Here is a 24479-nt window from a genome sequence, read left to right on the forward strand (position 1 = left end):
CAATGTTAAATGAAAATTCACAGATTTTCGCCGATTTTCCCATAGGAATAACATGGGGTTTTTGGTGCTCCTGTACATCGAATCATTTAAAAACTACATGGAAGTTAGCTTTCGGAATACTTTTAAATTAACAAGTAACTATTCAAGGTGTGCCTTTTTCAAGTTTCATCAAATTTAATTAAGTCTAAGTATGTTAATTTAATTAAAAATGTAAGTACCTCAAAAGATTATTCTACAGCAGACGACGCTAATTGTTCGTTACTCTACAGTAGACGACGCTAATTTGCCATTTCACCGCCTTGAAACTTTAACTTGATATTTTTCAATAAATATAACACTATATTTATTAAAAACTTCTCTTGCGGGTCTAATTTTCGTTTAATTATGTGTCTCGGTTGAAATTCTATACTTAAGATACCTTTCTAATTTATATTTTAGATGTTAGTTTCGACCAAGGCTTAAGTTGCCTTACTTAGACCATGGATTTATAATAGAAGCTTACGCTTCATGGATATTTCCCTGTAGCCTTCAGTAAGGCATTTTGATTTTAAACACATTTATGTCACAAAAATTCGCGTGGGTAGGGACTGGGGGGGGCTGATGACGTAGAAATTGAGGCAAACTTTTTTCTTTTGGCGCGCGTGCGCGCGCTATTCAAAATTAGAACTCGATCACGTGAAAAACTTCAACCCTCCTCTTAATTTGCCTCAAATTCCACGTCACAAACGCGCGTGCCAGGCTGGTACTATTTCAGACGAGGAATAAATGTTGTGCGCGTTTTAAGGTGAGTGAAATATCCAGGAAGCGTAAGCTTCTATTATAAATCCATGCTTAGGCAGACTAATGAGTGAGTCTATGCAATGGGTGATTGTAAAAGCTGGAAGGATAGATGGATCAGTGTTGGAAATAAGAATATTTTTAAAACTGGACCTGTGGCCTAGGTATTTTAATTAAAATAACTGTCCACGGTGCCAATCATTGTAAACGTACAAGGGCAGTGCAAGCAATGTCATGGATAATTGCAATCGTAAAGTGGACTGTAAAAGATACGGCTTTGATAGTTTAAAATCGTGGCAGGTTTGTTTTGAAGTTGACTATAAAGCTCGGGTTCTAAAACGAATTGTGAACCGTATCATATAAGAATTAGTAGAAGTGTAGAACCATTTTTAACCTCGTCCTAGAAGTGAAAAATTTCGCATTTCAGGCAAATATTATTTTATAATAGATTAATACAAATAAAGACTGAAGGAACAGATATTATATAAAAAAGGACTTGGTTTGCCCAAGCCTAAAAAACAAAACGATAAGAGTTTTTTCCAGTTGACTGAAGCGCGGATATTTTATTTTTCTATATAATTTTAAACACAATCTGTATTTTACTACTCTTTAATTCAATCTCCTGATTTTACTGGTAATGGATTTATTTCCTATAAATTAATTGAAATAAAATATTACTTATCTCAGTTTTTCATGATAAAATTTTTACGAAAATGGAATTGTTGTTGAAAATACTGAGATAAGATATTTTATTTCAATTAATTTATAGGAAATAAATCCATTACCAGAAAAATCAGGAGATTGAATTAAAGAGTAGTAAAATACAGATTGTCTTTAAAATTATATAGAAAAATAAAATATCCGCGCTTCAGTCAACTGGAAAAAACTCTTAAGGTTGTCGCACACTAGAGCAAAAAAAACGTGACGCTGTTACTAGCATCAAAAACAAATTTTGGGGGAGGAAATATTTCGGCATCGGCGTCGGGAAGATTTCGCGTCGGTTCTGGCGATCTTATAGAGTACTCGCGCACTAGGTAAAAGCGCTGGTACTGAATGCATGTGAACGTGAATGCGCGCGCATCCGTTTATTTACATCCCTAAACTTTTCGTGTATCGATCGTGTTTCAGATTTCTTTTTCTTTTAATTTTTTTGTAGCATATTTTTATTAATTAATCAGTGTTCATACATTATATGATAGTTTTTAATTTATGATAGTGGAAATTGGTTGAACTACCACTTATTCAGGTAAAAAATAAACGTTATTTATATAATTTTAGTTTATCACGTAATGTTATTTTTTAGGCCTTTCCCTCATTTTCTAAAATTATAGACATGATATTATGCTCTGCCATTTTTCACGAAAGAAAGCTAGGAAATAAAAACAACTCGTTCAAAATTTCAAAAGAAAGTGAGAAAAAATCATTAAAGCGGCGTTTCATTTTTTCAAACGTGGTGCAATAGAAAAAATTCCGTAGGACCCGGCTCCAATTGGTTGAAAAAGTGAGGTATGCCTTGACGTCAGAGCGGTTGCCAAGAGGAGCGACAAAAAGTTGGGGCTAGCTGAACTCGGGACAGAACAGGTTTTTGGTCCGAGCGCCAGATCGGCGACGCGAGCATAATTTTTTACTTCTATGTGTGCGATACGAGTTTCCTATAGCAGCAACGGATTTACTAGCGGCAACCGTTGCCGATACGAGAAACAGCCTAGTGTGCGACAACCTTTATCGTTTTGTTTTTTAGGCTTGGGCAAACCAAGTCCTTTTTTATATTTACAATATTAGGATCTAACTTTCATGTCTTAAAAGTTCTTGAATAAACATTTCAATTATAGCTTTCTCGAGATTAACGCGTTTAATTCTTAGTACAATATCGTCATTCGGAGTAAGTGTTGTTGGTATGGGTTGGGTTGGCGGAATGACTTTTTCTTTCTCCCACTCTTCTTGAGGGACATCTCTGTACTTTCTGTTTGGTGGCATGTCTTTAGTCAATGGGTTTTGGATGAATATAGGCATGTTATTTGTTGGTAATCCTTGAAGTAATGGACAGTCTGCCTTGAATTTCTGATGCTGCTCGAAAACATTATCGTTAGGTTCCCATCCTCGTAGCGTTAAGTCACAAAAATGGCATTTAACGGCGTCGGTCCCCGAACTTAAATAGTAAAACCCATGACGGGCTAGTTCTGACGGTTTTACAAACGTACTCGCAAATGCACCAAACGTTTCTAGACGTGTAATTTCTCGATTCATCTTATCCTGGCGGTGTGTAACAATCAAATGAGGTCCTGACCAAATCAGACGCTATTTATATCCCAAATAAGGGGATGAAAGGTTAGATTGTAATGGATGCTGTTACTAAGCAGACGTTAATTCGCGAAGCTCTTTCAAAGCCAGGGAAAATAGTGGCCGTTACTTTCATCCTAGTTGAATTTGCATTTTGGTATTTTAAAAATATTACTTTAATTTCGGGTAACGCAACAAAGACATAACATGTTGAGACTTGTCAGGATAATGCCTTCGGGGCAAACACCTGGAAACAATTAAATGTTTCGCGGTAGGAAGAGTCACCAACTAACAAAGCAATAAATCCGAAAATAGATTCCATTCATAACAATACAACTGATTCGACCATGCCCCTAAACCCATTAAGACACGTCTTTATAGTAAAAAAAATAAAAACGGATGGGGATAAATTCTTTTGTTCAAGTTCTGTCCATTTTAATGGCCATAGACCCGTCTGACCATGGTTACGTATAAATATTACGTATAAATAAAAAGCCGATGGAATGTCTTAACACGTTGGTGGTGCGTCATAAATCACTCAGATTCCATTGATAACAATACAACTGGTTTAGCCACGCCCCCTTTTAAGGTCTTATTGGGTGGGCAATAAAGGGCAATAAAAAAAGAAAAGCACCAGTCAATATACCCTCAGGCTAATTATCAACCCCGCACTCCAGAAAATCTCGCGATAAAGATCATTCAGTCCTCAGCTTTTAAACCGTAAAGACCTGTCGTAAGAATGTCCACCAAGATCGGAGCTTACCGCGTGAACGCCCGTGCTGGACTAAGTAATGAATGTTATGCCGTTTTCGGGGTAAATGGATTCGAGCCAAGCCTACTTTTGATAAAGGACGGAACAATTCTCACCATCTCGGAAGACGTTTTGAAGGAATTTATGGAGGAGTGGACGGAGATCTATTCAGCTATAGAAAGTGGTGACTGGGGTAATTATCGTTACTTGAACTTGAAAATAAAAATAACCGTTATGGATAGTATTCAACGATGGTAGCGTATTCACTCTAACAAAGGCCGAGGCAGGGAAACTGAACGAGAAATTTAGTTTTATGAGATTTCACTTCAAGCTTTTAAATGATCAAGCCGAAGTTATTAAATGCATGTATGAAGCGATTGTAAAACGCATGAATGATATATATCAGAAATATTATGTAAGTCGCGGTACTATGTCTCACAATGATTACGACCGTGTAAAAAATTTCCTAGCAGCGTGTATAGTTCCTTCGATCATTTTCGAAGAGTTTTGTAACTTGGTTCGTGACAAAAACTTGACGCGTAAGCTACAATTATATAATTTATTCTACATTTGCTTAAATAATGATGCGTACATTCGCGAATTAATTGGAATTGATTGTGTTCATTAAAGGTTTTTGACTAAAATTCTGATTCATAATTATAATAAACCTAGAATAACCTACCATAAGCCTATCTTGCAGGATCTAATAGAGCATAAACCAACCAGGATCTACAATAGCATAAGCCTATCCCTACAGGTACCAGCCAGGTGACGTCATAAAATAATTAGCCGTGACGTCATACCAATACACTAAAAATAAATTAAAATTTCCCGCCAGCACCATCACGTGACGTCATCAATCCCCCCCCGCCAACACCATCACGTGACGTCTTCAATTCCCCCCATCCCCCCAACCCCCAGGATGAGGGTATAGAACCAAAAATTTTACCCCCCCCCTGAAAGGGGGGAAAGAAGGGGGGTCAAATTTTTGGTTCAATACCGTCATCCTTACTCTTTTATTTTATAAATTTTATTATAAAGACCAAACTTACGAATTTTTTTAGGATTTAGTTCCGCAAACTTTACTGGATTAGTTTGAGTTCTTTCATTCCTCTCTAGGTATAGTTAAACACATTTCGGATTTATTTAAGACAACCAATTTGAAAGGAAGTAATTATTTTATAAAAAAATTGTAAAGAGAAAACTTACGAAATTTTTTAGCTTTTGGTTCCACAAACTTAACCAAATCTGTTTGGGTTTTTACATTTACACCTTGAAATATAATTTGGACCATATGTTAATAACGGGATTTATTTATAATAACAATACTTTGCTTTAAACATACAATGAGTTTTTTTTCCCTCCAACGTTTGCGTTTCTTTAAACGAAGTTTTAGTCGTGATATTCACTTGAAAAGATTTTTCAAATTAAGCTTTGGTGGAGGAAGCAACGTTTGCGTTACTTTAGCTAAAGTTTTAGGTTTGATATCCACTTGTAAAGACTTTCCGCGACATTTTTGGACTTTCAGAATAGCCTTTTCTGCCGCGAAATTGCACTGAGTGTGTTTTGAGAATATTCGTTTATGAATTTCTATTTAATGTTAAATTTTGACGCTAAAGGGTGTGTAGAAAAGCCAAGTGATTCGAATACCGCAAGCCTCGGTTCCAAGGTTCCCCGAGACCCCTTAAACGTACGTGACCGTCCGACTAAACAAAATCGTCTGCTTTAAGGATCCCGCCTCTCTATTGGATGCTTCATTTATCACGTGTGTTGCAAACCGCCAATAAAATATTTGAAGTTTCTAGACTATTAGAGGGGAAAAAATAAGTAAGAGAATTTTCAGAACCCCCCCAGTTCTCTCAGACACAAGAGGTAAATTCGCGCTTAGTAAAAATCACGAAGAGCTGTCGTGAGAAATCTTTGAAGGAGGGAAAAATGTTCAATGCCGGGTTACTCTGCAGCGAATGCGCTCAGCCTCTGTTTAGGCTATACAATTATTATACCACTTGAGATGAGACGGATGGCTAACCAAATCGGACATACATACATTTCAACCGTAACATAGAATCTTGGGCCCTTAGAGAGAGAGATAATCTCCTTATGACATTACCTTACTGCATCGTTCATGCTTCCACAGATACTGTTTTGTCATCCACATTGAAGGATAAATAGTACTCCTATACAAGACAGGAAATAGCGTAAACAAACAATTTATTAAAGGCCGACTTCCACCGAAAAGGGTTCTTACGAACTGAAGACCGTGCATCGATTCTTAACAATAGAGCGACCGTGCCAATTTTCGAGTCCCCACTGGGGCAAAATTTGGAGGGGTTCTTACGAACTGAAAACCATGCTATGCGGGTTCTTTCGAACTGAAGATAAACAATAGAAAGTCTCTTAAATATTTTATTCCCGATTTTTGCGACCCTCTGAAGGAAAATATCTATTGTTTATCTTCAGTTCGTAAGAACCCCCGTATCAAGGTTTTCAGTTCGTAAGAACCCCTCAAAATTTTGTCCAGCGGGGATTTGAAAATCGGCACGGTCGCTCCATTGTTACTCTCGATGCACGGTTTTCAGTTCGTAAGAACCCTTTTCGGCCTTTAAATGAATTATACCGTTATACCTTGCCCTACATAGAACAGCCAATCATTATTCTCTTAAGCTATATGTTAGCTAGTTTTAGTGGTTATAAAAGAAACAAAACTGATAAACGGCGTCAGCAATATCAGTTAAAGTAGATGAAGCATACCTTTGCACTCTTAAAGGGAGGGTGAAGTAGAAAATCGAGTAATGTTTTATCGATTCTTCTACTAATTATAAGACCAGTCTGCATAGTCAAACGTTCAGGAAATACTTCTGAATGATTTTAAAATTCAAATTAGGTTCAGATTTTAAGGATAATTTTAAACAAGGACTGCCGACTAATTGCGTAACGCCCTGCCTTTTTGTTAACAAAATTCTCGTGGCACGTTCCGTGTTGAATGAAATTTATCACGAGATTTGATAAAATTCGCGCGCGACGTGATAATCGTGGCGCGAGACATGGAGCGTGCCACGATAATTTTGTTAATAAAAAGGCAAGGCGTTACGCGATTGGTCGGAGGACCTTCTTTAAAATGATCCTTAAAATCTGAACCTAATTTGAATTTTAAAATCATTCGGAAGTATTTCCTGAATTTTTGACTATGCAGACTGGTCTTATAATTAGTAGAAGAATCGAAAAAAAATCACTTGATTTTCTACTTCACCCTCCTTTAATATCAATCAATACTTTCATAGACCGTAGTGCTACACTACAGTCGGCACGCTTCGAAACAATACAATTCTACAAGTCAAAAAGCAATTTATTTATTTCAGGTGGCATAACATTATCCTTAATACAACGGCCTTTTTCTAAATATAAAAGGAAAAATATTAAAAAAATAAATGATTTTTTATTTCAAAATGATTAGCATTTTATTAGTCTTAAAAACAAGGACCACTGCGCCGCCATTGCTTTAGTGGCGTCTTACAGTATTCCATTATACAGAAACGAGTTTGCTACGCAGTTCTTAAAAAACTGCATTTATGCACAATTCTTAACACTCTTTCAAACCCACTAACGACCAGAAAATATATATTTATATAAGTATTGCAATTTGAAATTAAATTTAATCGATAAGCGAAATTGGTTTTGATTGCGTAGTATAAGCATTTGCAAGGATTCAAAATTTTACAAGAAACTGACTTACATGGGGCATAGAGATTTTGATGAAATTTCTGATTGAGTATTAGAATAAAATCCCTGATCAGATTTTTTTAATTACAGCGACCGTTTCGCAACAATTTTCTTTTACATTCTATTTCCACAAAGAAAACACACGCGCAGAACAGTCCACTAAAGTAAAAAATAAAGATGCCAAACACATGGCCAAGTTGGATTTGGATAACTCCCTCTTCATCCAGATTTTGGAGGCAATGGTGATAGTTTTCCGAACTCTTTTCAACAGCACGTGTCACGAAACCATTTTCAACTAGATTAATGGCTCTAAATTCATAAAACATTGAAAAACGTTATTTACTAAATTAGTTTAATGCTATTTAAGATCACGTGAAACTAAAGTCCACGACTAAAAAAAGTTCCGCTAGGGTTTGCACACTACCTGGAAAAGTCAGTGAAATTGAAAATGGGCCTAAAAAGGGTCTGGGAAATATCAGGGAAAACTATTTTGGAGGGAAGTTGAAAGTCTGGATAACGATATCAGTCCGGTTGACCAGAAAATGTGTGGTCTGATACACTTTATCTTCAGGTAGTCTTTCACTTACCAAAAATAAACTTCACTTGAATATACTCACAAATGTTTTAAGTTTTCTTTCATGTCTGAAGGTAAGAATTTATTGTAAACAAGAGCTTTGAATATGGTAAAATCGCTAAGAGGCGTTAAGTGAAATCCACAAGGCTGCTTTCTATTAAATCGGTCATGCAGAATCTTGGTTCCAGATGAATAAAGTATAATCTCAAAGTAATCTTTTCGTCTTAAGACCTTTGATATCGTGTCATTCGACAAGAGAACTTCATATGGCAAGAGTGATTCTGCTGGATTTTTTTGAATTTTTCGCCAAATTCTTTTAACTTCTGGTATGGTGCTAAACTGCATAAACGGAAATTTATTACAGTGGTAAAGATGAACAAGCATAAAGTTTATCCTCCTCTCCTTGACTACTTGCGTAGTTTATTCGTATCTTTCATACTCTTATTTTAAAGAATTAAAGAAAAGGTTCAGGTAACGTAACATGATACTTTAAAAGAACGGACTTTTAAGGTAAACGAAACCTTTTACCCCTACCTCAACTTTACCTCTCCCAGCCTATGAGAATTCAACCAATCCCATAGTAGTAAGGGGCTTTATCTAGCAGACGCCACTAAAGCAATGGCTGCGCAGTAGTCCTCGTTTTCATACTAATTAATTTCTAACTATTTTATAATAAGATATCATTTATTTTTCATTTTATATTTAGAAAAAGCCCGTTCTTTAAAGGCTATTGTTATGTTACCTGAACTTTTCCGTTCGTTTAATTAGTTTTAATGATTTTAAAATAGAGCCAAACTCAGATATAAAAACATTATAATTCTTTACCTCTAGGAAGTTAGTGAGACTCGAGCTCCTTTGTACTAATGGAATAGATTCAGGAAATCTGTCAAAATCTTGAAGTGTTTTAATGAAATCTCCTGGTTTAGTGAGGATTATTGCGGAAAGCAAGACAGCCGAGAGCGCCAAACATATGAAGCGGGAACCCAATTTCCAAAAGGTCATTAAGACTCGTTGGCTCCCTCTTATGCCTTCCCTTTCGAACTCCAGGCAACCTTAATATGTTTGCCATTATTTGAATTAAAAGTCAAATTTAAATAACGGAAATTAACCACTCACATGTATTTAACAGGGGTGCCATAAACACCATAAATGCCTTTATAAAGTAATTTTTTACTTTTGACCTCGGATTTGCGTTATGACCAATCATCGTGTAGAATGAGATGCACGCGAGTAATAGCAATAAAAGAACGAGCCAGAACTGAAAAAAGAAGCAATTCTGACTTGTTTATTTTTGAGATCTCAGTGCGCAAGGTCATTGCCAAATTTGCCCTTGTATTTTTGGCAGTTTAACAAATGTTGCTTACCGTTCCATTAAATACTTCTAAAAATGGAAAAAGTGAATGCTTATGACTTTGTTTCCCCACGAGAATTGATAAATAATTCATGTATAGAGGACTCGTGAAATCTACGACTGAAAACCTTATATAATCCACAACGAAAGGACCGACAGCAACATGAACTTCCTGTGTTTAAATTTTGTCAGTTTCATGGATAAAGTTTGCCTCGGCAAGTGAAGACATGGCTCTTACATTTCTGTGTACCATTCCAATCATACCATTAAATGAACCATTTGGAAGTCGCTTTCCAAAAACACCGTGGGGTTCCTCAACGTAAACAAATCTATAATGTAATTTGAATATTTTTTGTCGGGTAATATGCTTTTGTAATGAAATTATAGAATTCTTAGATTTTATTGAATAGATTGCTATTTATTAGACAAATACCGGGTTATACTCTATTGAAATATTTGTATGCGCTTTATATATTGTTATAAATTTTAAGTTTTCAAGGCGTTATTTATAAAAAAAACACATACCCGATTTTTAGTTTCTTCGCAAAATGTTCCAAAAGATATACCATCGCTCCTTGTAAAGCAAATATTTCACCATTTTCATTTTTCTTGTAGGAAATCCATGGTGTCCACTGTTTCGACAAAATTATTTTCAGACGTATGATATCACCAGCATTTTATTACACTAACTCCTCAAAGTTTATAGCCAAAGCTATGGTCAATAGCCCTATCTTGGAACTCTTTCTCAAGCTCTTTGGAAAGTCAGATTTTTCAGTACCAAATAAGTTACTGAAGTTTAAAAGCAGACCAATACAATAAGTTTGAACTATTGCCGATCGATTATCAGATTGCTAAGACGCGTACTTTTCCTGCAAAATGGGTTTTAAAAAAGGTCGATTTCAGCCCTAACTTGGAACGGTCCGTCCTAAATTGGAACTCCCCGTCCTAATTTGGAACACCCTAATTTAAATACGAAAATATCTGAGTTTTTGCAACTAATAATAAGCAAATATAATTTGTTAGCGGTGCTACGACCATCTAGCGACCAACGCTTGCCATTTTATACCTGTACATATATTTTAAAGGGCACTGAGTGTCATCTGCTTAAAGCTTCAAACATTGGCGCGCTGTCAGTTCATTACGGTTAAACATTGTAAATTAAATGCACTCCAACGGTATTTCGAATGAAATAATTAGGTCAAAGTAACCTACACTGTTATGTTTTTGAGGCGTAATTGTATCGAATCTACATTTTACATCAAGTGAGTTATGAAACGGTGTTTGGAAGTGTAGTTAAACCCAATATCACTCGGCCACATGCTAAATCAGCTAAAATTGGCATCACGTTTATGACTAAATCTGGATACTGGGCTAATAATTCCCGTATCTTTTCCGCATCTTAATCTACGCTTACGGGACCAAAATTATTAAATAGGTAATGAATCAACGCATCTCCTAAGGTCTTTTTTGTTGTCCTTTAGTGAGTAAAACATAGGTAAGTTATGGATGTAAAAAGATAGAGTAAATTTCCGTGTTCCATTTTAGGCAAATGATGATATATTTTCTATTCGAGTTTTCTCAATAATTTTTTGCGCCTAACCTGGCGTTTAAAGTGTTTAATTTGAAGAGAAAGATCCGAAGTTTTCAAAGGAATTGTTTTCGTAAGCCTATGTTTTTCCCATTGGCCGTGAAAGCTTATTTCCCGAGACCCATGGGAGAACTTTCCCTTCATTTTGGAATAAATAAATTACGCAAAATATGAGGTTGTCTAATTAAGCTTGTATCTTCTCTGGAATTTATGATGGAGTCTTCAGGCCGTATTTTATGGATAGAGGAATGTTCATTCTTCAAAATGAGCCCTTAAAATATTCATTTGAAGCCCTCAAACTTAAGTTATGACGATTGTAAGAAATGTTTTCCAAATTAGAGCTGTTCCAAATTAGGGCAGCTGACCCTACACATTATTGACAGTTTTGGGCTTTTCCCTCTTTTTCAAAACTGCCTTACAACACAGATATGAGGCATCCTATGTATATTCCAAACTTGTTAAATTACTTATAACTATATTGAGAGATTTTTTATAATTAACATTAATTGATTGACAGTTAATTTCAATAATAATCAAAAAATATATCCCAAGTGACGCGCTTCTTACTCATTTATAGTAGAGATATATTTATCCAAAATTAAACTAAAAAGATTCCAAAACTAAAAGTCTAAAACGATAAAACGCGCCATGTCTGTCATTTGGAAAGGAATAGTTAAATACCAGTTCGCCACTGGGAATTTTTTTTTCCCAGGATGCTTTTAACCGGTTTTAACCCTGGGGAAAACCTTCCAACCCTGGTTATTGGGAAAGTTATGGGGATCTATCGATCGATGGGTAGGTAGTTTGAAGATCAAGTCATTAATAACTAAGAGCAATCAGAAGGGGATTATAGAAAGAAGAAGGATGACACTCTGAATCCTCTTAATACTTCAGTTATGTAACGTCATTCTTCCCAGGCTCACTCTTTTTGTTTGCTTTTCCGCTCATCAAACTTCAGAAGGGTATCGCACCGTAAGGTGAATTTTATGATTGGCTGGCACTAAATCCCCAGCAATCAACCCACAAACATTGTCTTGGGGTGGGTCAAAAATCCGCAAACGTGTTTTGCCAAATAGTTCATTGCTAATAGAGAAATGACCAGGAAACTATTTATCGGGTATGTGATTCGGTTTAGTAACCTTGCTCCAAATGTTCTGACGTTGGGAAGAATGACGTTACACTTACACCGCTTCGTGGTACACTCCTCTCGAAGAGAAGTATTATATACTTTTGGTGCAATTAATTCCACATATATTTAATTAAGAGCTTACCTCGCGTACTGCGGCAAGAAGCGTATGATTGATTATTGGTAATGTTGACAAACCCATTTAGTTGAACGGTACAAAATTATTATTATTTTCAAACAGATGTTAGTTACTTCCTCCGCATACTCAGAGCGGTAGCTCTCTTAGATAAGACTTCATACTGACTTTAATGTATAAGGAAGGTTTTTCGATTGGATGTAACTTTTTTTGTATCGTATAAACTGTTTTGAAAAAATTCCACAGAACTGCAATTCGGACCCTAAATACGTGGTTAAAATTTCAAATAGATCCATTTAATAGGTTATTTTATATAAAATAAAGTTGCTAAGGGTGGTTTTCATTTCCATAAAATTCATCACACCTTTTGATGGAAAACGGGAATTTTTCCCATAGAAATAACATGGGAAATTTTTTTGAAAAAACATTCCGGTTACTCGGATTTTGAAAAACTATACGTTTGTGATTTTTGAAAACGTTTTTAAATGGAAGGTACAACACCTAACGTTGCGCTAAGCGATTTTCATTGACTATAATTAAGTCTAAGTATGTTTAATTTTAAATTTTCAAAACCATTCCAATCTGCGATATTTAAGCAGTGTAAAGAGTCAGTTTATGATGTTTAAAGCTATTTGGAGGTGGTTGAAAAACAAGGGGACCTAACTTTGTGTGAGCTAACAAGTTAAGTTGGAAAAGGTCCCCCACACTACTGAATTATGTAACCAACTGCCTTTGGGACAGCAAAAAAAAAGGTGATTTAACAATATTACCGACTGCTGGTAATTAAGCTAGATTACCGACTGCTGGTAATTACGATAGATTACCGACTGCTGGTAATCACGATAGATTACCGTCGGCTGGCAGTTAAGATAGATTACCGTCGGCTGGCAGTTAAGCTAGATTACCGACTGCTGGTAATAAAGCTAGATTACCGACTGCTGGTAATAAAGCTAGATTACCGACTGCTGGTAATTAAGCTAGACTACCGACTGCTGGTAATTAAGCTAGATTACCGACTGCAGGTAATTAAGCTAGATTACCGACTGCTGGTAATTAAGCTAGATTACCGACTGCAGGTAATTAAGCTAGATTACCGACTGCTGGTAATAAAGCGAGATTACCGACTGCTGGTAATAAAGCTAGATTACCGACTGCTGGTAAGGTAATTTAGCTAGATTAGCGACTACTGGTAAATAAGGTGGAATACCGATTGCTGGTAATTTAGCTAAATTACCGACTGCTGTTAATTGAGCTAGATTACCGACTGCTGTTAATTGAGCTAGATTACCGACTGCTGTTAATTGAGCTTGATTAGCGACCGCAGGTAATTAAGCTAGATTAGCGACTGCAGGTAATTAAGCTATATTACCGACTGCTGGTAATTAAGCTAGATTACCGATTGCTGGGAATTACGCGATGAAATAATGGCTAAAATCCACCGCCTAGTAAACATAAAAATGCATTAATAAACAACTAAGACTGAAGTTGCAGATATTAATCAAAAATGCCTTGATTACAACTAGACTTATAAAAGTATCGATAAGACTGAGGTTATCACTTGACTGAAGGGTCAGATATTAATTTTCCTTTTTAATTGAAACTTAAAGGCACGCTTAAGAAAGAACAACGTTCCATTACCGTTTTCCGTTGAAATAACTTATTTAACAGGTAATCAATTTCAAAAATTTACTTATCTCGTGTTTTCGGGCACAATTCCATTCCCCCAAACATTTTATAATTACATTAATTACTTCTGAGAGATAACGTGTCAAAATAAGCTTTAAAACAATAAAAAACTGAAATAGCGGTCTCTTTAGCCATGACCAAAACCTTTAAATCAGTGTTGCCAATGTTAGAAAGTGAATTTTCCCACATTTCCCACGCCCCTTTTTTACAGTCATATTTATCCGGACTATTTTTTCCTACTAAGATTAATACGGAATATCACTCCGCATGGCTTTGACAATATGTACAAATGCGCCAAAATGCTATAAAGCTTTAAAATTCTCAAAATATGCTTTCCTATTTTTTTCATACCAAACTTAAAATCACCGAATTTATTTCAAAATGTCGCTTGAAATTATTTAACCCGGCAAAATTTTCGAAAATGCACTAATTTTAACTGCATAGTCTGCACTATTAACCCTTTAACAGGAAAATTCCGACATTTGACCGATTTCGGAAAAATATTACCTTTTCCCCACAGATCCTAAAACCAAACCTAAATTTCTCACGATGTGGGAAATTGCCCACACATTGGCAACACTGCTTTAAAAAGTTACATCAAGCACCCTTTCGAGACATGTCCTGAACAAATTAGTGCTTAACTCGCTAGTAGTACGACCACGGAGAATTGATTTAAACTGCAGTAGAAATATCATCATGTGCGACCTTCGGCACTGAATAGTCTCTAACCATTGCTTGAAACTAGAGATAGTAATAAGGGAGTAGTATTAATCATTCCCTGAGCTATGAGAATGAACAGTATGACGATTGACTAAAGTACACTAGACATTACATCATTTTGCATAACCACGAGTAAAAATCTAACTGTCCCTACTGAATTTTCCGCCATTGTTTTAAAATGTTCCACTGCGAAGAATGCCGGGCACAAATGGGGGGAACTTTTTAAAACTCAATGTCATACACGTACTCTCTCAAAAGTAATTAATGTAATGATCAAATGTTTTGGTGGAATGGAATTGTGCCCGAAAACCCGAGATAAGTAAATTTTTGAAATTGATTACCTGTAAAATAAGTTATTTCAACGGAAAACGGTAATGGAACGTTGTTTTTCTTAAGCATGCCTTTAAGTTTCAATTAAAAAGGAAAATTAATATCTGATCCTTCAGTCAAGTGATAACCACAGCCTTATCGATACTTTTTTAAGTCTTGTTGTAAACAAGGCATTTTTGATTAACTTTTACTGTAGCTTTTACCGAAAACATTTCACAAAATATAACAGTCGATCAAAACCATCGTGGCATGTTCTCGAACACAAATAAATTTCGCTGCTAGATTATTTATCCTCGATTTTTCAATTAGGCACTAGATGTTCGTTGAAAGAACAGAAAGCCTCTAAACTGGTCTATTTTCACGAATGTTTATCCCTTAAAGCCGAAGTCCATTAAATTAGCCTTGGAAGTAACCAAAAGCGGGGTTTGGGTATCCCCTCTCAAGTGTAGCAATACTTTAGAAGGGCGACACATTCGCCACCTCGCGGTTTTTTTTCTCAGATCTCCGGTTTAGGTGCGACTCGTACGCCAAAATTTGCCCCATTGAGAGAGAAAAAAACTATTGGCTGAAAATGCACACTGTATCTCTAAACTGACCGGAAAACGCCCCCTTCAACTGTAAAACCGAGCCCCTTTTAGCATAGAATGGGATGGGGGTGTGAATTTTGGAACAGTCAAGGTCATACAGTTCATAAATCTATTGGAAAAAAATCTATTTAACGACTGTGGCCGTTTTTTTATTTTTTTAAAAAAGAAAACAATCTACCCTTTAGAGATCCAGCGTCAAGAAAGACTTCCTAGAGAGGAGCTCGAGATTTCTAACAGTGTTAGGAAAGGGGGAAAATTTAACCCCCTATCCATGGAGTAAGAAGAAGTTCTTACCCCAGCAGAGACGTACGTTATACCAGCTATTGTAATTGTTTACGTTTTTGGCTAATTTAATGGACTTCTGCTTAAAGTAGGAAGTCACTAGATTATTCTGTCAATATATAACCTTACCGAAGCAATTTTTCTCAAACAGGTTCATGTCTTAATTCATATTTTAGGTTATTAATCAACCCACTGAAAGGTGAACATACTGGCCCAAAAATGTGTAGAATTCGCATAAACACCCAATAAAAAGTGGTGACCTTAGCTCAGCATAAACAAATTTAATTAATTTAAATTAACCCATTTAAATAATTTCGACATTTCTTATAAAACCTCAACTTTGAACTTTAGAAAAATGAAGAACTACTTTGTTCATAGAAACTATATGTATAGTAAAGAAGTGTATACTTTAACAATTTCGCTAAAAACCTGTCGTATAGAAAGCAACCAACATATTACCTTACTTCCACCATGAACGCTGGATTCAGTGTTCATGCTTCCACAGATACAGTTTTGTCATGCACATTGAAGGAAAAATAGTACTCCTATACATTAGAGGTAATAGCGTAACCAAACAATTTATAAAATGAATTATACCGGTATACCTTGCCCTACATAGAACAGCCAATCATTATTCTCTCTTATAAGCTAAATGTTAGCTAGTTTTAATGGTTAGAAAAGAAACAAACTGTTAAAGGGCGTCAGCTATATCAGTTAAAGTAGATGAAACATAGCTTTGTACTCTTAATATCAATCAATACTTTCATAGACAGTCGGCACGCTTCGAAACAATACAATTCTACAAGTCAAAGCAATTTATTTAATTTTAGGTTTAGGTAGCATAACATTATTCTTAAAAGAACGGCCCTTTTTAAATATAAAAGGAAAAATATTAAAAACTTAAATGCTTTATTATTTCAAAATGATTAGCATTTAATTAGTCTTAAAAACGAGGACCACTGCGCCGCCATCTCTTTATTTGCGTCTGCTAAACCGAAACATATCTCGCCCTGCGAGAATTACACCAATCCCGTAGGGGAATAGGTTCGATTTAGCAGACGCCACTAAACTAATGGCGGCGCAGTAGTTCTCGGTTTTAAGACTAATTAAATGCTAAATATTTTGTAATAAGAGTTAATTTATTTTATATACACGTTTTTCCTTTTATATTTAGAAAAACACCGTTCTTTTAAGGAATAATTTTGTGTTACTTGAACTTTTCCTTCAACTTTACCGACTGATAGTTTATTAAACTTGCATGATATTAGCTTATAGTTTTCACTTCGCCATTTTCCAAGAAATCCACTGACTTAATACAAAAACAGTCAGTTCTTTCAATGTATATAATGAACTAATTTATAAACATCAGTATAATCGGTTGAAAGTTTGTGGATCGGGATGTTTTCGTTTATTCTGGGGTGAGGCATTTTCCAAGACAAATTTGGATACAACAAGACGGCCCAAGGGCTCGTAATAGTAGCCACATCGTACGAGTGAATAGCCCCTCTATACCCTACCCCAATGAGTGGATAACCCCTCTATACCTTACCCTAATGAGTGAATAGCGCTATATTTTACTATTTTACAATGCTTAAATGATTTACCGTACACAAAATCCGAGTGAATAGCCCCTCGATGCCCTACCCTAAACAGTGATAAAATTATTACCCGTATAAATTTAATATCTTCCTGGGGCGTTAGTGTACCATATGCATATCAAAATAAATTTTAAGGAACTTTTAATTATACACAAACTTAAAAATATATTTCTGACACAAAAAAACAAGGGACCAGATGTGAAGGTTAACGGGAAATTCTACAGGGCCGGTAGGCCCTTGTAGATATGACTTGATACTCTTTTGTAACGTTAAAGCAAAATTCACATGCTTTTACCAATTTTCCTATGGAGATTAACATGGGGTTTTTCGTGATATTTAGCCACCTCTAACTGAAAAACTAGAGCGAAGTTACTTTTCGGAATACTCTTAATTTAACAATTAAGTATTCAGGGTGTGCCTTTGCAAGTGTCATCAAAAACAATTAAGTCTAAGTATGTTAATTTTAGTTAATTACGGAAGTATGGCTCTTGAGTTAAACGTCAGGTTAACCTGTTAGCGCGCTGATACCCATTTCTTCAATTTTCAACCAGATTGAGAACAAGGGAGGGCCTATATTTGTGCCTGATAACAAGTTAAGTTGACATTTTCAGTTTGCTTCATTCTGTGGAAGTTGAACCTATAGCGCGAGCAGCCTGCGTCCGCGAGTCGCGTGATCCAGGAGGCTATGATCTTAAGAATTTGTCTTTGAGCAGTCGACGCTTGTTTAGTATTTTCCGAGCTTGAACAACTTTATTTGGATTTTCTAACTAACTATAACACCCTTAGAAACAAATACTTTGTTATCAGGTCGAATTTTCGTCTAAAAAAGTAATTCAGGTAAATAATTACAGTTAATAGAGGTTTTTATATCGTTTGAGATACGTTTTTCGACGTTCTTTACGGCCAAGGCTTAGTAAGTCTTTATACTGTCATTCAGGCTGGGAAATAGCACACTTCCTCTGGTCCAAAACCAGTTTATTAATTGCTTGGACTAGTTTTTTAATTCAAGAAGTGGGGGTTACTGGTCCTCGGGACCAGTTTATTAATTGCAAATCTATTGGAGAGCAAAGGCTGGGACCAGTCCGGAGACCAGTAAATGATTTCAGACACTAGGGGGTCACTGGTCCAAAGGACTAGTTTAAAAAATATCCTTATTTCCCAGCCTGCTGTCATTCCTCTTTAAAGATTATTAAAAAAGCTAATTTCCAGCTCCTTTTTGGAATTCTGTTATCTGTAGTCTGCTTCGTTTCCTGCTAGAAACATATCCTAGATTTTACCGGATTTACGGGGCCCTTCCAATTTGAAGTAAAAATGTTATGTCTATTTAATTTCTTAACGTGTTGATACTTGAAATAGAGTGTTTTCACCTTGTGGAAAGTTAGGAAACTTCAAAATACTACTGGATTGATGACAAAAAGTTTTATGTGTTTTCGCTAGGGAAGTTAAACGAGCTCAGTTAATTCAACATTCCCATATGAGGTATACAGGGTTTCATTATTTGTTTATCTCACTAAAATTCTACTAATTTGAAGGTGTGTGATTTAATTCCTGAAACTCAACCAACGCATCATCATTCGTTAAAACAATTTTTAATCCTAATGATGTTACGTAATCATTTTTTAAACTATCTGTTACCAACAGTGGATTGTTTAATCCATAAATAGAAGTAACAGGAGGACAGTGTCGTTATGTAATTTTATTAAGGAAATAATTTTCATGTTTACGTCAGCGGAGATTTTTCCAACGTAACCACGTGGGAGTCAAGGAGTTACGCTGTTCGCCAATCGGTTACACGCTATTTCCACAGTCCACATTGCCGTTTGTTTATTTGTCTAAATTGCTATGAATTATTTACGCATTTGATGTAATTACTGACATAAAAGCCAAACTATAGAATAGCATCATTCATTAACTTATTTCATAGATGTTCTTTCCGTTACCGCAAATTTAGCAAGGGTATGATAAAAATTGAACGCAATGTGTTGGAATAATCAAAAACTCCACTAAACATTACAATAAAGGTAAATTATTTATTCAAACTCTTTTTATAACCTAAATGAACACTGTCGAAACACAATCCAGCTTTAATTTAAACTTAATTAAGTATAATTAAAGTGAAATTAAACCGAAAATATACATTTTTCTGGATAAAAACTGAAATAACTTTTAAATAAACTATTTAGATAAGATTAAAACTACCCAAGCCGTTTTAACATGTTTTCTATTTCACGCTTAAATTAATTTCAATTTTAATTAAAATACTTTAATGGGCGTGAAATCCAAAGGTTTAGGGTAAAATAGATAAAGTTCGGCAAGGATCAAAAAAGGCACCAAACATTTCAGCCTGTTAAGAGTTAACTACCGCCTTAAGACTGAAGTGACAGATATTATACAAAAATGTCTTGGTTTGAACCAAGGCCGAAAAACAAACGATATGAGTGAGGTTTATCAATTGACTGAAGTCCCAGATATTGAAATTTTTCTTTAATTATTATTATTATTAATTTAATCCTTAATCACAATTTATTTCTATCAACTGATTTTACTGTTAATCGATTTATTCCCTCTAAATTTATTCAAAAAATTGCATATCTACGCTTTTTCAAGAACAATTCCATTTTCCGAAAACATTATATCATGAAATTAATTATTTTGAAGGGAATACGTATTGAGGGATCAATAATGAATATTTGAAATATTCTGCTGACTCCCTAAAAAGAGCAAACAATTTGTAGTCATAGATTATTAAGGTTGGCAGGAAAGTCCAGAGAGTCACGTACCGTTTACAATGTGGAAACATTTGGATCTGACCGCGTGTTTTGAGCGGGCTCTGATGACTCATACACTGCAAGCACTGATAATTGCAAAATTTTATATACTAAGAAAATTTTGGAAGGGGCGAGCTTTAGTGTGCCCTCCTTCGCATAACTCGTTTAGAATGGAGTGGTTTATGTATTAATTCCGAAGGAATAGAATATAAATATCATTGGTACTGAGACGTTTTCCTTTTCATAGAATCTTTACCCTAACCTTGGTTATGCCTATATAATATTTTTCCAGTCCATGAAAGAAGCGCTACCTACTAAAAGAAACGGGACAAACGTTGTTCCTATGTCTTAAGTAAACGGCATTATTTTATTAATTAGTCCGTGCAAAATAAATTCTCTTTATCATATTTTATCGAATATCTGTCTTCTCAGCAAATTGTAACCGTTGAAAAGACTATTAGTGGTGCAAACTTGAAGATTAATTGTCAAGCCACTAACATTTAAAACTATGTCCGTCAAGGTGCTTACATGTTAGTGAACACCGATACGAAATCCCTTCAAAATAATTAATTTCATGATAGAATGTTTTCGGAAAATGGAATTGTTCTTGAAAAAGCGTAGATATGCAATTTTTTGAATAAATTTAGAGGGAATAAATCGATTAACAGTAAAATCAGTTGATAGAAATAAATTGTGATTAAGGATTAAATTAATAATAATAATAATTAAAGAAAAATTTCAATATCTGGGACTTCAGTCAATTGATAAACCTCACTCATATCGTTTGTTTTTCGGCCTTGGTTCAAACCAAGACATTTTTGTATAATTAATATGGCCTTAAGGGTTATAACGGAATTCTATAACTTGTTCTTAATATTGACTTCCCCTCGAACTTTTCAGACAGCAACAGTTTAGACTGCTATTTGGATTACTTGATTGGAAGGTTTATGAGTTTTGGTGAATCATTGATCTCCAGATCTCCAGTTGTGTTGGTTTTGTTTTTTATTCATTCGGCACACACGGCTTCATTGGTTTTTGCCTCTTGAATTTTTTTTGTAATTTTAAGTTAACGGCGCTTCGGGTAATGTTTTTCTCTATATTGGTAGAATTTTTTCGAAGTGTCTTAGCAGCTTCCTGGGCATTGTTTCTGACAGTGAAGCACCGTCTTTTTTTTTGTATTATGGAGGTTTCAATGTAAGTAGGGCACATACGTCACCGACAAGTATGCGATTAGTCAGGGTTCAGTATGTGTTTAAGCAGGGAAGGAAATGAGGTTTACTTGGGAGGTGACGGAAGGGGTGTGGGGGTCAATTCACCTCCGGCGGACACGGCGCAGTCGGCACCTATAGGGTAGGATCGCCGACATGTGTCTTATTCCCTCAAACTTTGCAGCCCTGAAGCTTGGCTTACAGGAGTGCGCCACACTCCCGGCTGTGAAGCACCGTTTCGCTGATATAGTTTTATTCATCTTGTCTCAACCAAGCTTTTGGATGTGGTTTTAATTGGATTAAAACATTTCGAGGGGGGATATTCTTTACATGTGGGATGAACTTGAATAGTTTTCTAAAGAACTACATATCTGGTCTCCTTAATTTAAAAAATAATAAAACAATTTAGTTTTTTTTTTTGCATTTTAAATCTTGATTAGATAGGTAATTCAATTTCCTTAATTTCATAAAATAGTTTGATTATAGTGTCAAATACTTGGTTTAATATTTATAGAGTGTAGATATTTGATAAATTAGTTTCTTAGAATGTAGATATTTGATAAATTAGTTTCTTAGAATGTACATATTTGATAAATTAGTTTCTTAGAATGTACATATTTGATAAATTAGTTTCTTAGAATGCACATATTTGATAAATTAGTTTCTTAGAATGTACATATTTGATAAATTACTTTCTTAGAATGTACATATTTGATAAATTAGTTTCTTAGAATGTACATATATGATAAATTAGTTTCTTAGAATGTACATATATGATAAATTAGTTTCTTAGAATGTACATATTTGATAAATTAGTTTCTTAGAATGTACATATTTGATAAATTAGTTTCTTAGAATGTACAAATTTGATAAATTAGTTTCTTAGAATGTACATATTTGATAAATTAGTTTCTTAGAATGTACATATTTGATAAATTAGTTTCTTAGAATGTACATATTTGATAAATTAGTTTCTTAGAATGTACATATTTGATAAATTAGTTTCTTAGAATGTACATATTTGATAAATTAGTTTCTTAGAATGTACATATTTGATAAATTAGTTTCTTAGAATGTACATATTTGATAAATTAGTTTCTTAGAATGTACATATTTGATAAATTAGTTTCTTAGAATGTACATATTTGATAAATTAGTTTCTTAGAATGTACATATATACTTATAGATACGAAAGAAAAGTTTACGGGGAGAAATTAATAATAATGGGAAGTTTATAATAGCCCCTTCCAAAAAGTTTGACTGCCTTGTGCATCTTGTTGTTTAAGTTCTTGTCAATGTTGTTGGTAACCATATAGCGAGCACTAATTTGCAAGCGAATTTTTTCGCTCAATCCGTAAGTTGAACTGGGCTTCAGTTGTTTCGCTCTATCCAGTATATTTTTTCGCACAAGCGCTTGAAAGTCTCCTTTGACGTTATCGAAAGCCAAAGAATCGCAAAATTCAGTATTAAACTGACTGAGACGCATCTCATTGAAATCTGCCGCGCCTTTGTTCGTAGCATACAGATGTATGGCGTCGAGAGGAGGCTCGCCTTCAGGGCCGTCGCCAGGGTCAAATTTTAGGTAGGGCCGCGGTAGGGCACATTTTCGGACGAATGCACCTTATTATCGATGCGTGTGCCAAGTCTTAAAGGCCGACTTCCATCGAAAAGGGTTCTTACGAACTGAAAACCGTGCATCGAGAGTAAAGTGACGGCCACACCAGTAATACGCGTTCGCTCTCTTCGCTTTGCCATGGTTGCAAGGTTCGCAAGCTTGAAACGCATTCAAGCCACATATAGCAAAACTTCTCGTTTTCAAAAATCGCGCCAGCCGCGGGTCCGAGGTAGCGTAGATTAGCGAAAGGACTCTCCGATATCTGCCAGCCAATCAGAGGGAGCGCTGCAATACGTCATTCATACAGTTGAGCAACTTGAGCTAGCTAGAGTAGTACCGTGCCACCAAGGCTTAATTTTACCTAGATAGTGGACTGCTCATTGTTTAAAATAATCATGGCAGATATTGAAATAAACGATGAGGAATTAATAAACGTTGTAAGAACGTTTCCAGAGCTGTGGAATAAAGCCTGTACTGCCTATAGAAACAACAGGAAGAAAGATGGAGCGTGGATTCGAATCTCCGAGAGGCTACATAAACCAAGTAGGAGTAATATTTATTTAATAACTGATTAGTATTCAATATATCAAGTTTATTATTGTGAATGGTAGTTGATGATCTGAAATCACGTTGGAAGTCAATAAGAGACAAATATGTCCGAGAGAAAAAGATTATGGATGCTTCTAAAACAAGTGGAAGCGCTGCTTCCCACAGAGAAGCCTGGGAGCTTTTTGAGAGCTTACATTTTTTAAAGGACTCCATAAGTCATCGAAAGTATGTAAAAATGAATAAATTAGATCTTATAGACGCTTGTCATTAATCGAAAATCTATGCAGAACGAGCAACAACATGGTAAATGCCGAAAAACCACCACATCAGGACGAGCTTGTAATTGAGACTGATGATGGGGTGTTCAGTATCATCGAAGACCAATTGAGGGTATCAGATGAAGAAACCAGTAACTCAAGGCCAAGTACATGTCCTTCTAGTTCAAGTAGTAATACTCGAAAATCGTCGACATCCGACCACCTAGAGCAGAATGAATGCAAGTCTTCAGGCAAATATAAAAGACCAAAACAAAAACCTGACCCATACGAACAATCTCTTCTAAAAATCTGGAAGGAAAACAATGATAAAATGAAAGATTGTGATGGTGCTTCGGAAGATCCAGATAGGCTATTTTTACTCAGCTTAGAAAAGGATTTTAAAACCTTAAATGAGAAAAACAAAAGAAAGGCAAAACATGCTCTAATGGAAGTCCTAGAGAACCTGATTGATATCCAAGAAAGAGACAATTCATTATTGGAAAACGACCATTGAGAAATTTTCTTTATTAAAAATAAAACATTGATACTTTCAAATAAATCATCAATTATGATTAA

The 24479-nt window shown here is 35.3% G+C and overlaps 2 protein-coding genes and 1 long non-coding RNA gene across 6 annotated transcripts; 2 read left to right on the forward strand and 1 right to left on the reverse strand.

Annotated features, from left to right (window-relative positions):
* Window positions 1–7389: 7389 nt before the first annotated feature.
* Window positions 7390–11430, reverse strand: LOC149719828 (glutamate receptor ionotropic, delta-1-like). Of its 2 annotated transcripts, XM_089863757.1 has the most exons (8): window positions 10144–11430; window positions 9979–10085; window positions 9692–9782; window positions 9467–9625; window positions 9219–9360; window positions 8928–9154; window positions 8146–8441; window positions 7390–7837 (listed from the first exon to the last, which is right to left on the reverse strand). In XM_089863757.1, exons 2-8 carry the CDS (start codon window positions 10020–10022, stop codon window positions 7609–7611), a joined length of 1188 nt encoding a protein of 395 aa, XP_089719883.1. In that variant the 5' UTR covers window positions 10023–10085; window positions 10144–11430; the 3' UTR covers window positions 7390–7608. The 2 variants fall into 2 exon arrangements, with proteins under 2 accessions (XP_089719883.1, XP_089719385.1); XM_089863259.1 differs by having other exon boundaries at window positions 9979–11430.
* Window positions 11431–17725: 6295 nt separating this feature from the next.
* LOC149719829 (uncharacterized) lies at window positions 17726–19545 on the forward strand. Of its 3 annotated transcripts, none has more exons than XR_016376205.1 (3): window positions 17726–18419; window positions 18716–19370; window positions 19431–19545. It is a non-coding gene; the product is annotated as an uncharacterized LOC149719829 (long non-coding RNA). The 3 variants fall into 3 exon arrangements; XR_016376208.1 differs by lacking the exon at window positions 19431–19545 and having other exon boundaries at window positions 18716–18985; window positions 19039–19406; XR_016376201.1 differs by lacking the exon at window positions 19431–19545 and having other exon boundaries at window positions 18716–19406.
* Window positions 19546–23492: 3947 nt separating this feature from the next.
* LOC149719830 (uncharacterized) lies at window positions 23493–24479 on the forward strand. Its single transcript, XM_089857905.1, has 3 exons — window positions 23493–23640; window positions 23709–23871; window positions 23934–24479. The coding sequence occupies exons 1-3, from the start codon at window positions 23493–23495 to the stop codon at window positions 24415–24417; spliced, it is 795 nt and encodes a 264-aa protein (XP_089714031.1). The 3' UTR covers window positions 24418–24479.

This window comes from Phalangium opilio, unplaced genomic scaffold (assembly GCF_054372755.1).
Source record: "Phalangium opilio isolate 3A_F unplaced genomic scaffold, DU_Popi_V2 ptg000002l_1, whole genome shotgun sequence".
In the NCBI taxonomy this organism is placed as follows: domain Eukaryota; kingdom Metazoa; phylum Arthropoda; class Arachnida; order Opiliones; family Phalangiidae; genus Phalangium; species Phalangium opilio.

Excerpts from the sequence above, each read along its gene's own strand:
- LOC149719828 (XM_089863757.1), bottom strand. The coding sequence starts at position 10,022 with ATGGTATATCTTTTGGAACATTTTGCGAAGAAACTAAAAATCGG. Across the intron at positions 9,155-9,218 it reads GGCACCCCTGTTAAATACAT|GTTGCCTGGAGTTCGAAAGG; the intron begins GTGAGTGGTTAA and ends AAACATATTAAG. Across the intron at positions 7,838-8,145 it reads AAAGAAAACTTAAAACATTT|AGCCATTAATCTAGTTGAAA; the intron begins GTGAGTATATTC and ends TTATGAATTTAG.
- LOC149719830 (XM_089857905.1), top strand. The coding sequence starts at position 23,493 with ATGGCAGATATTGAAATAAACGATGAGGAATTAATAAACGTTGTAAGA. Across the intron at positions 23,641-23,708 it reads CGAGAGGCTACATAAACCAA|TTGATGATCTGAAATCACGT; the intron begins GTAGGAGTAATA and ends TGTGAATGGTAG. Across the intron at positions 23,872-23,933 it reads GACTCCATAAGTCATCGAAA|AACGAGCAACAACATGGTAA; the intron begins GTATGTAAAAAT and ends AAATCTATGCAG.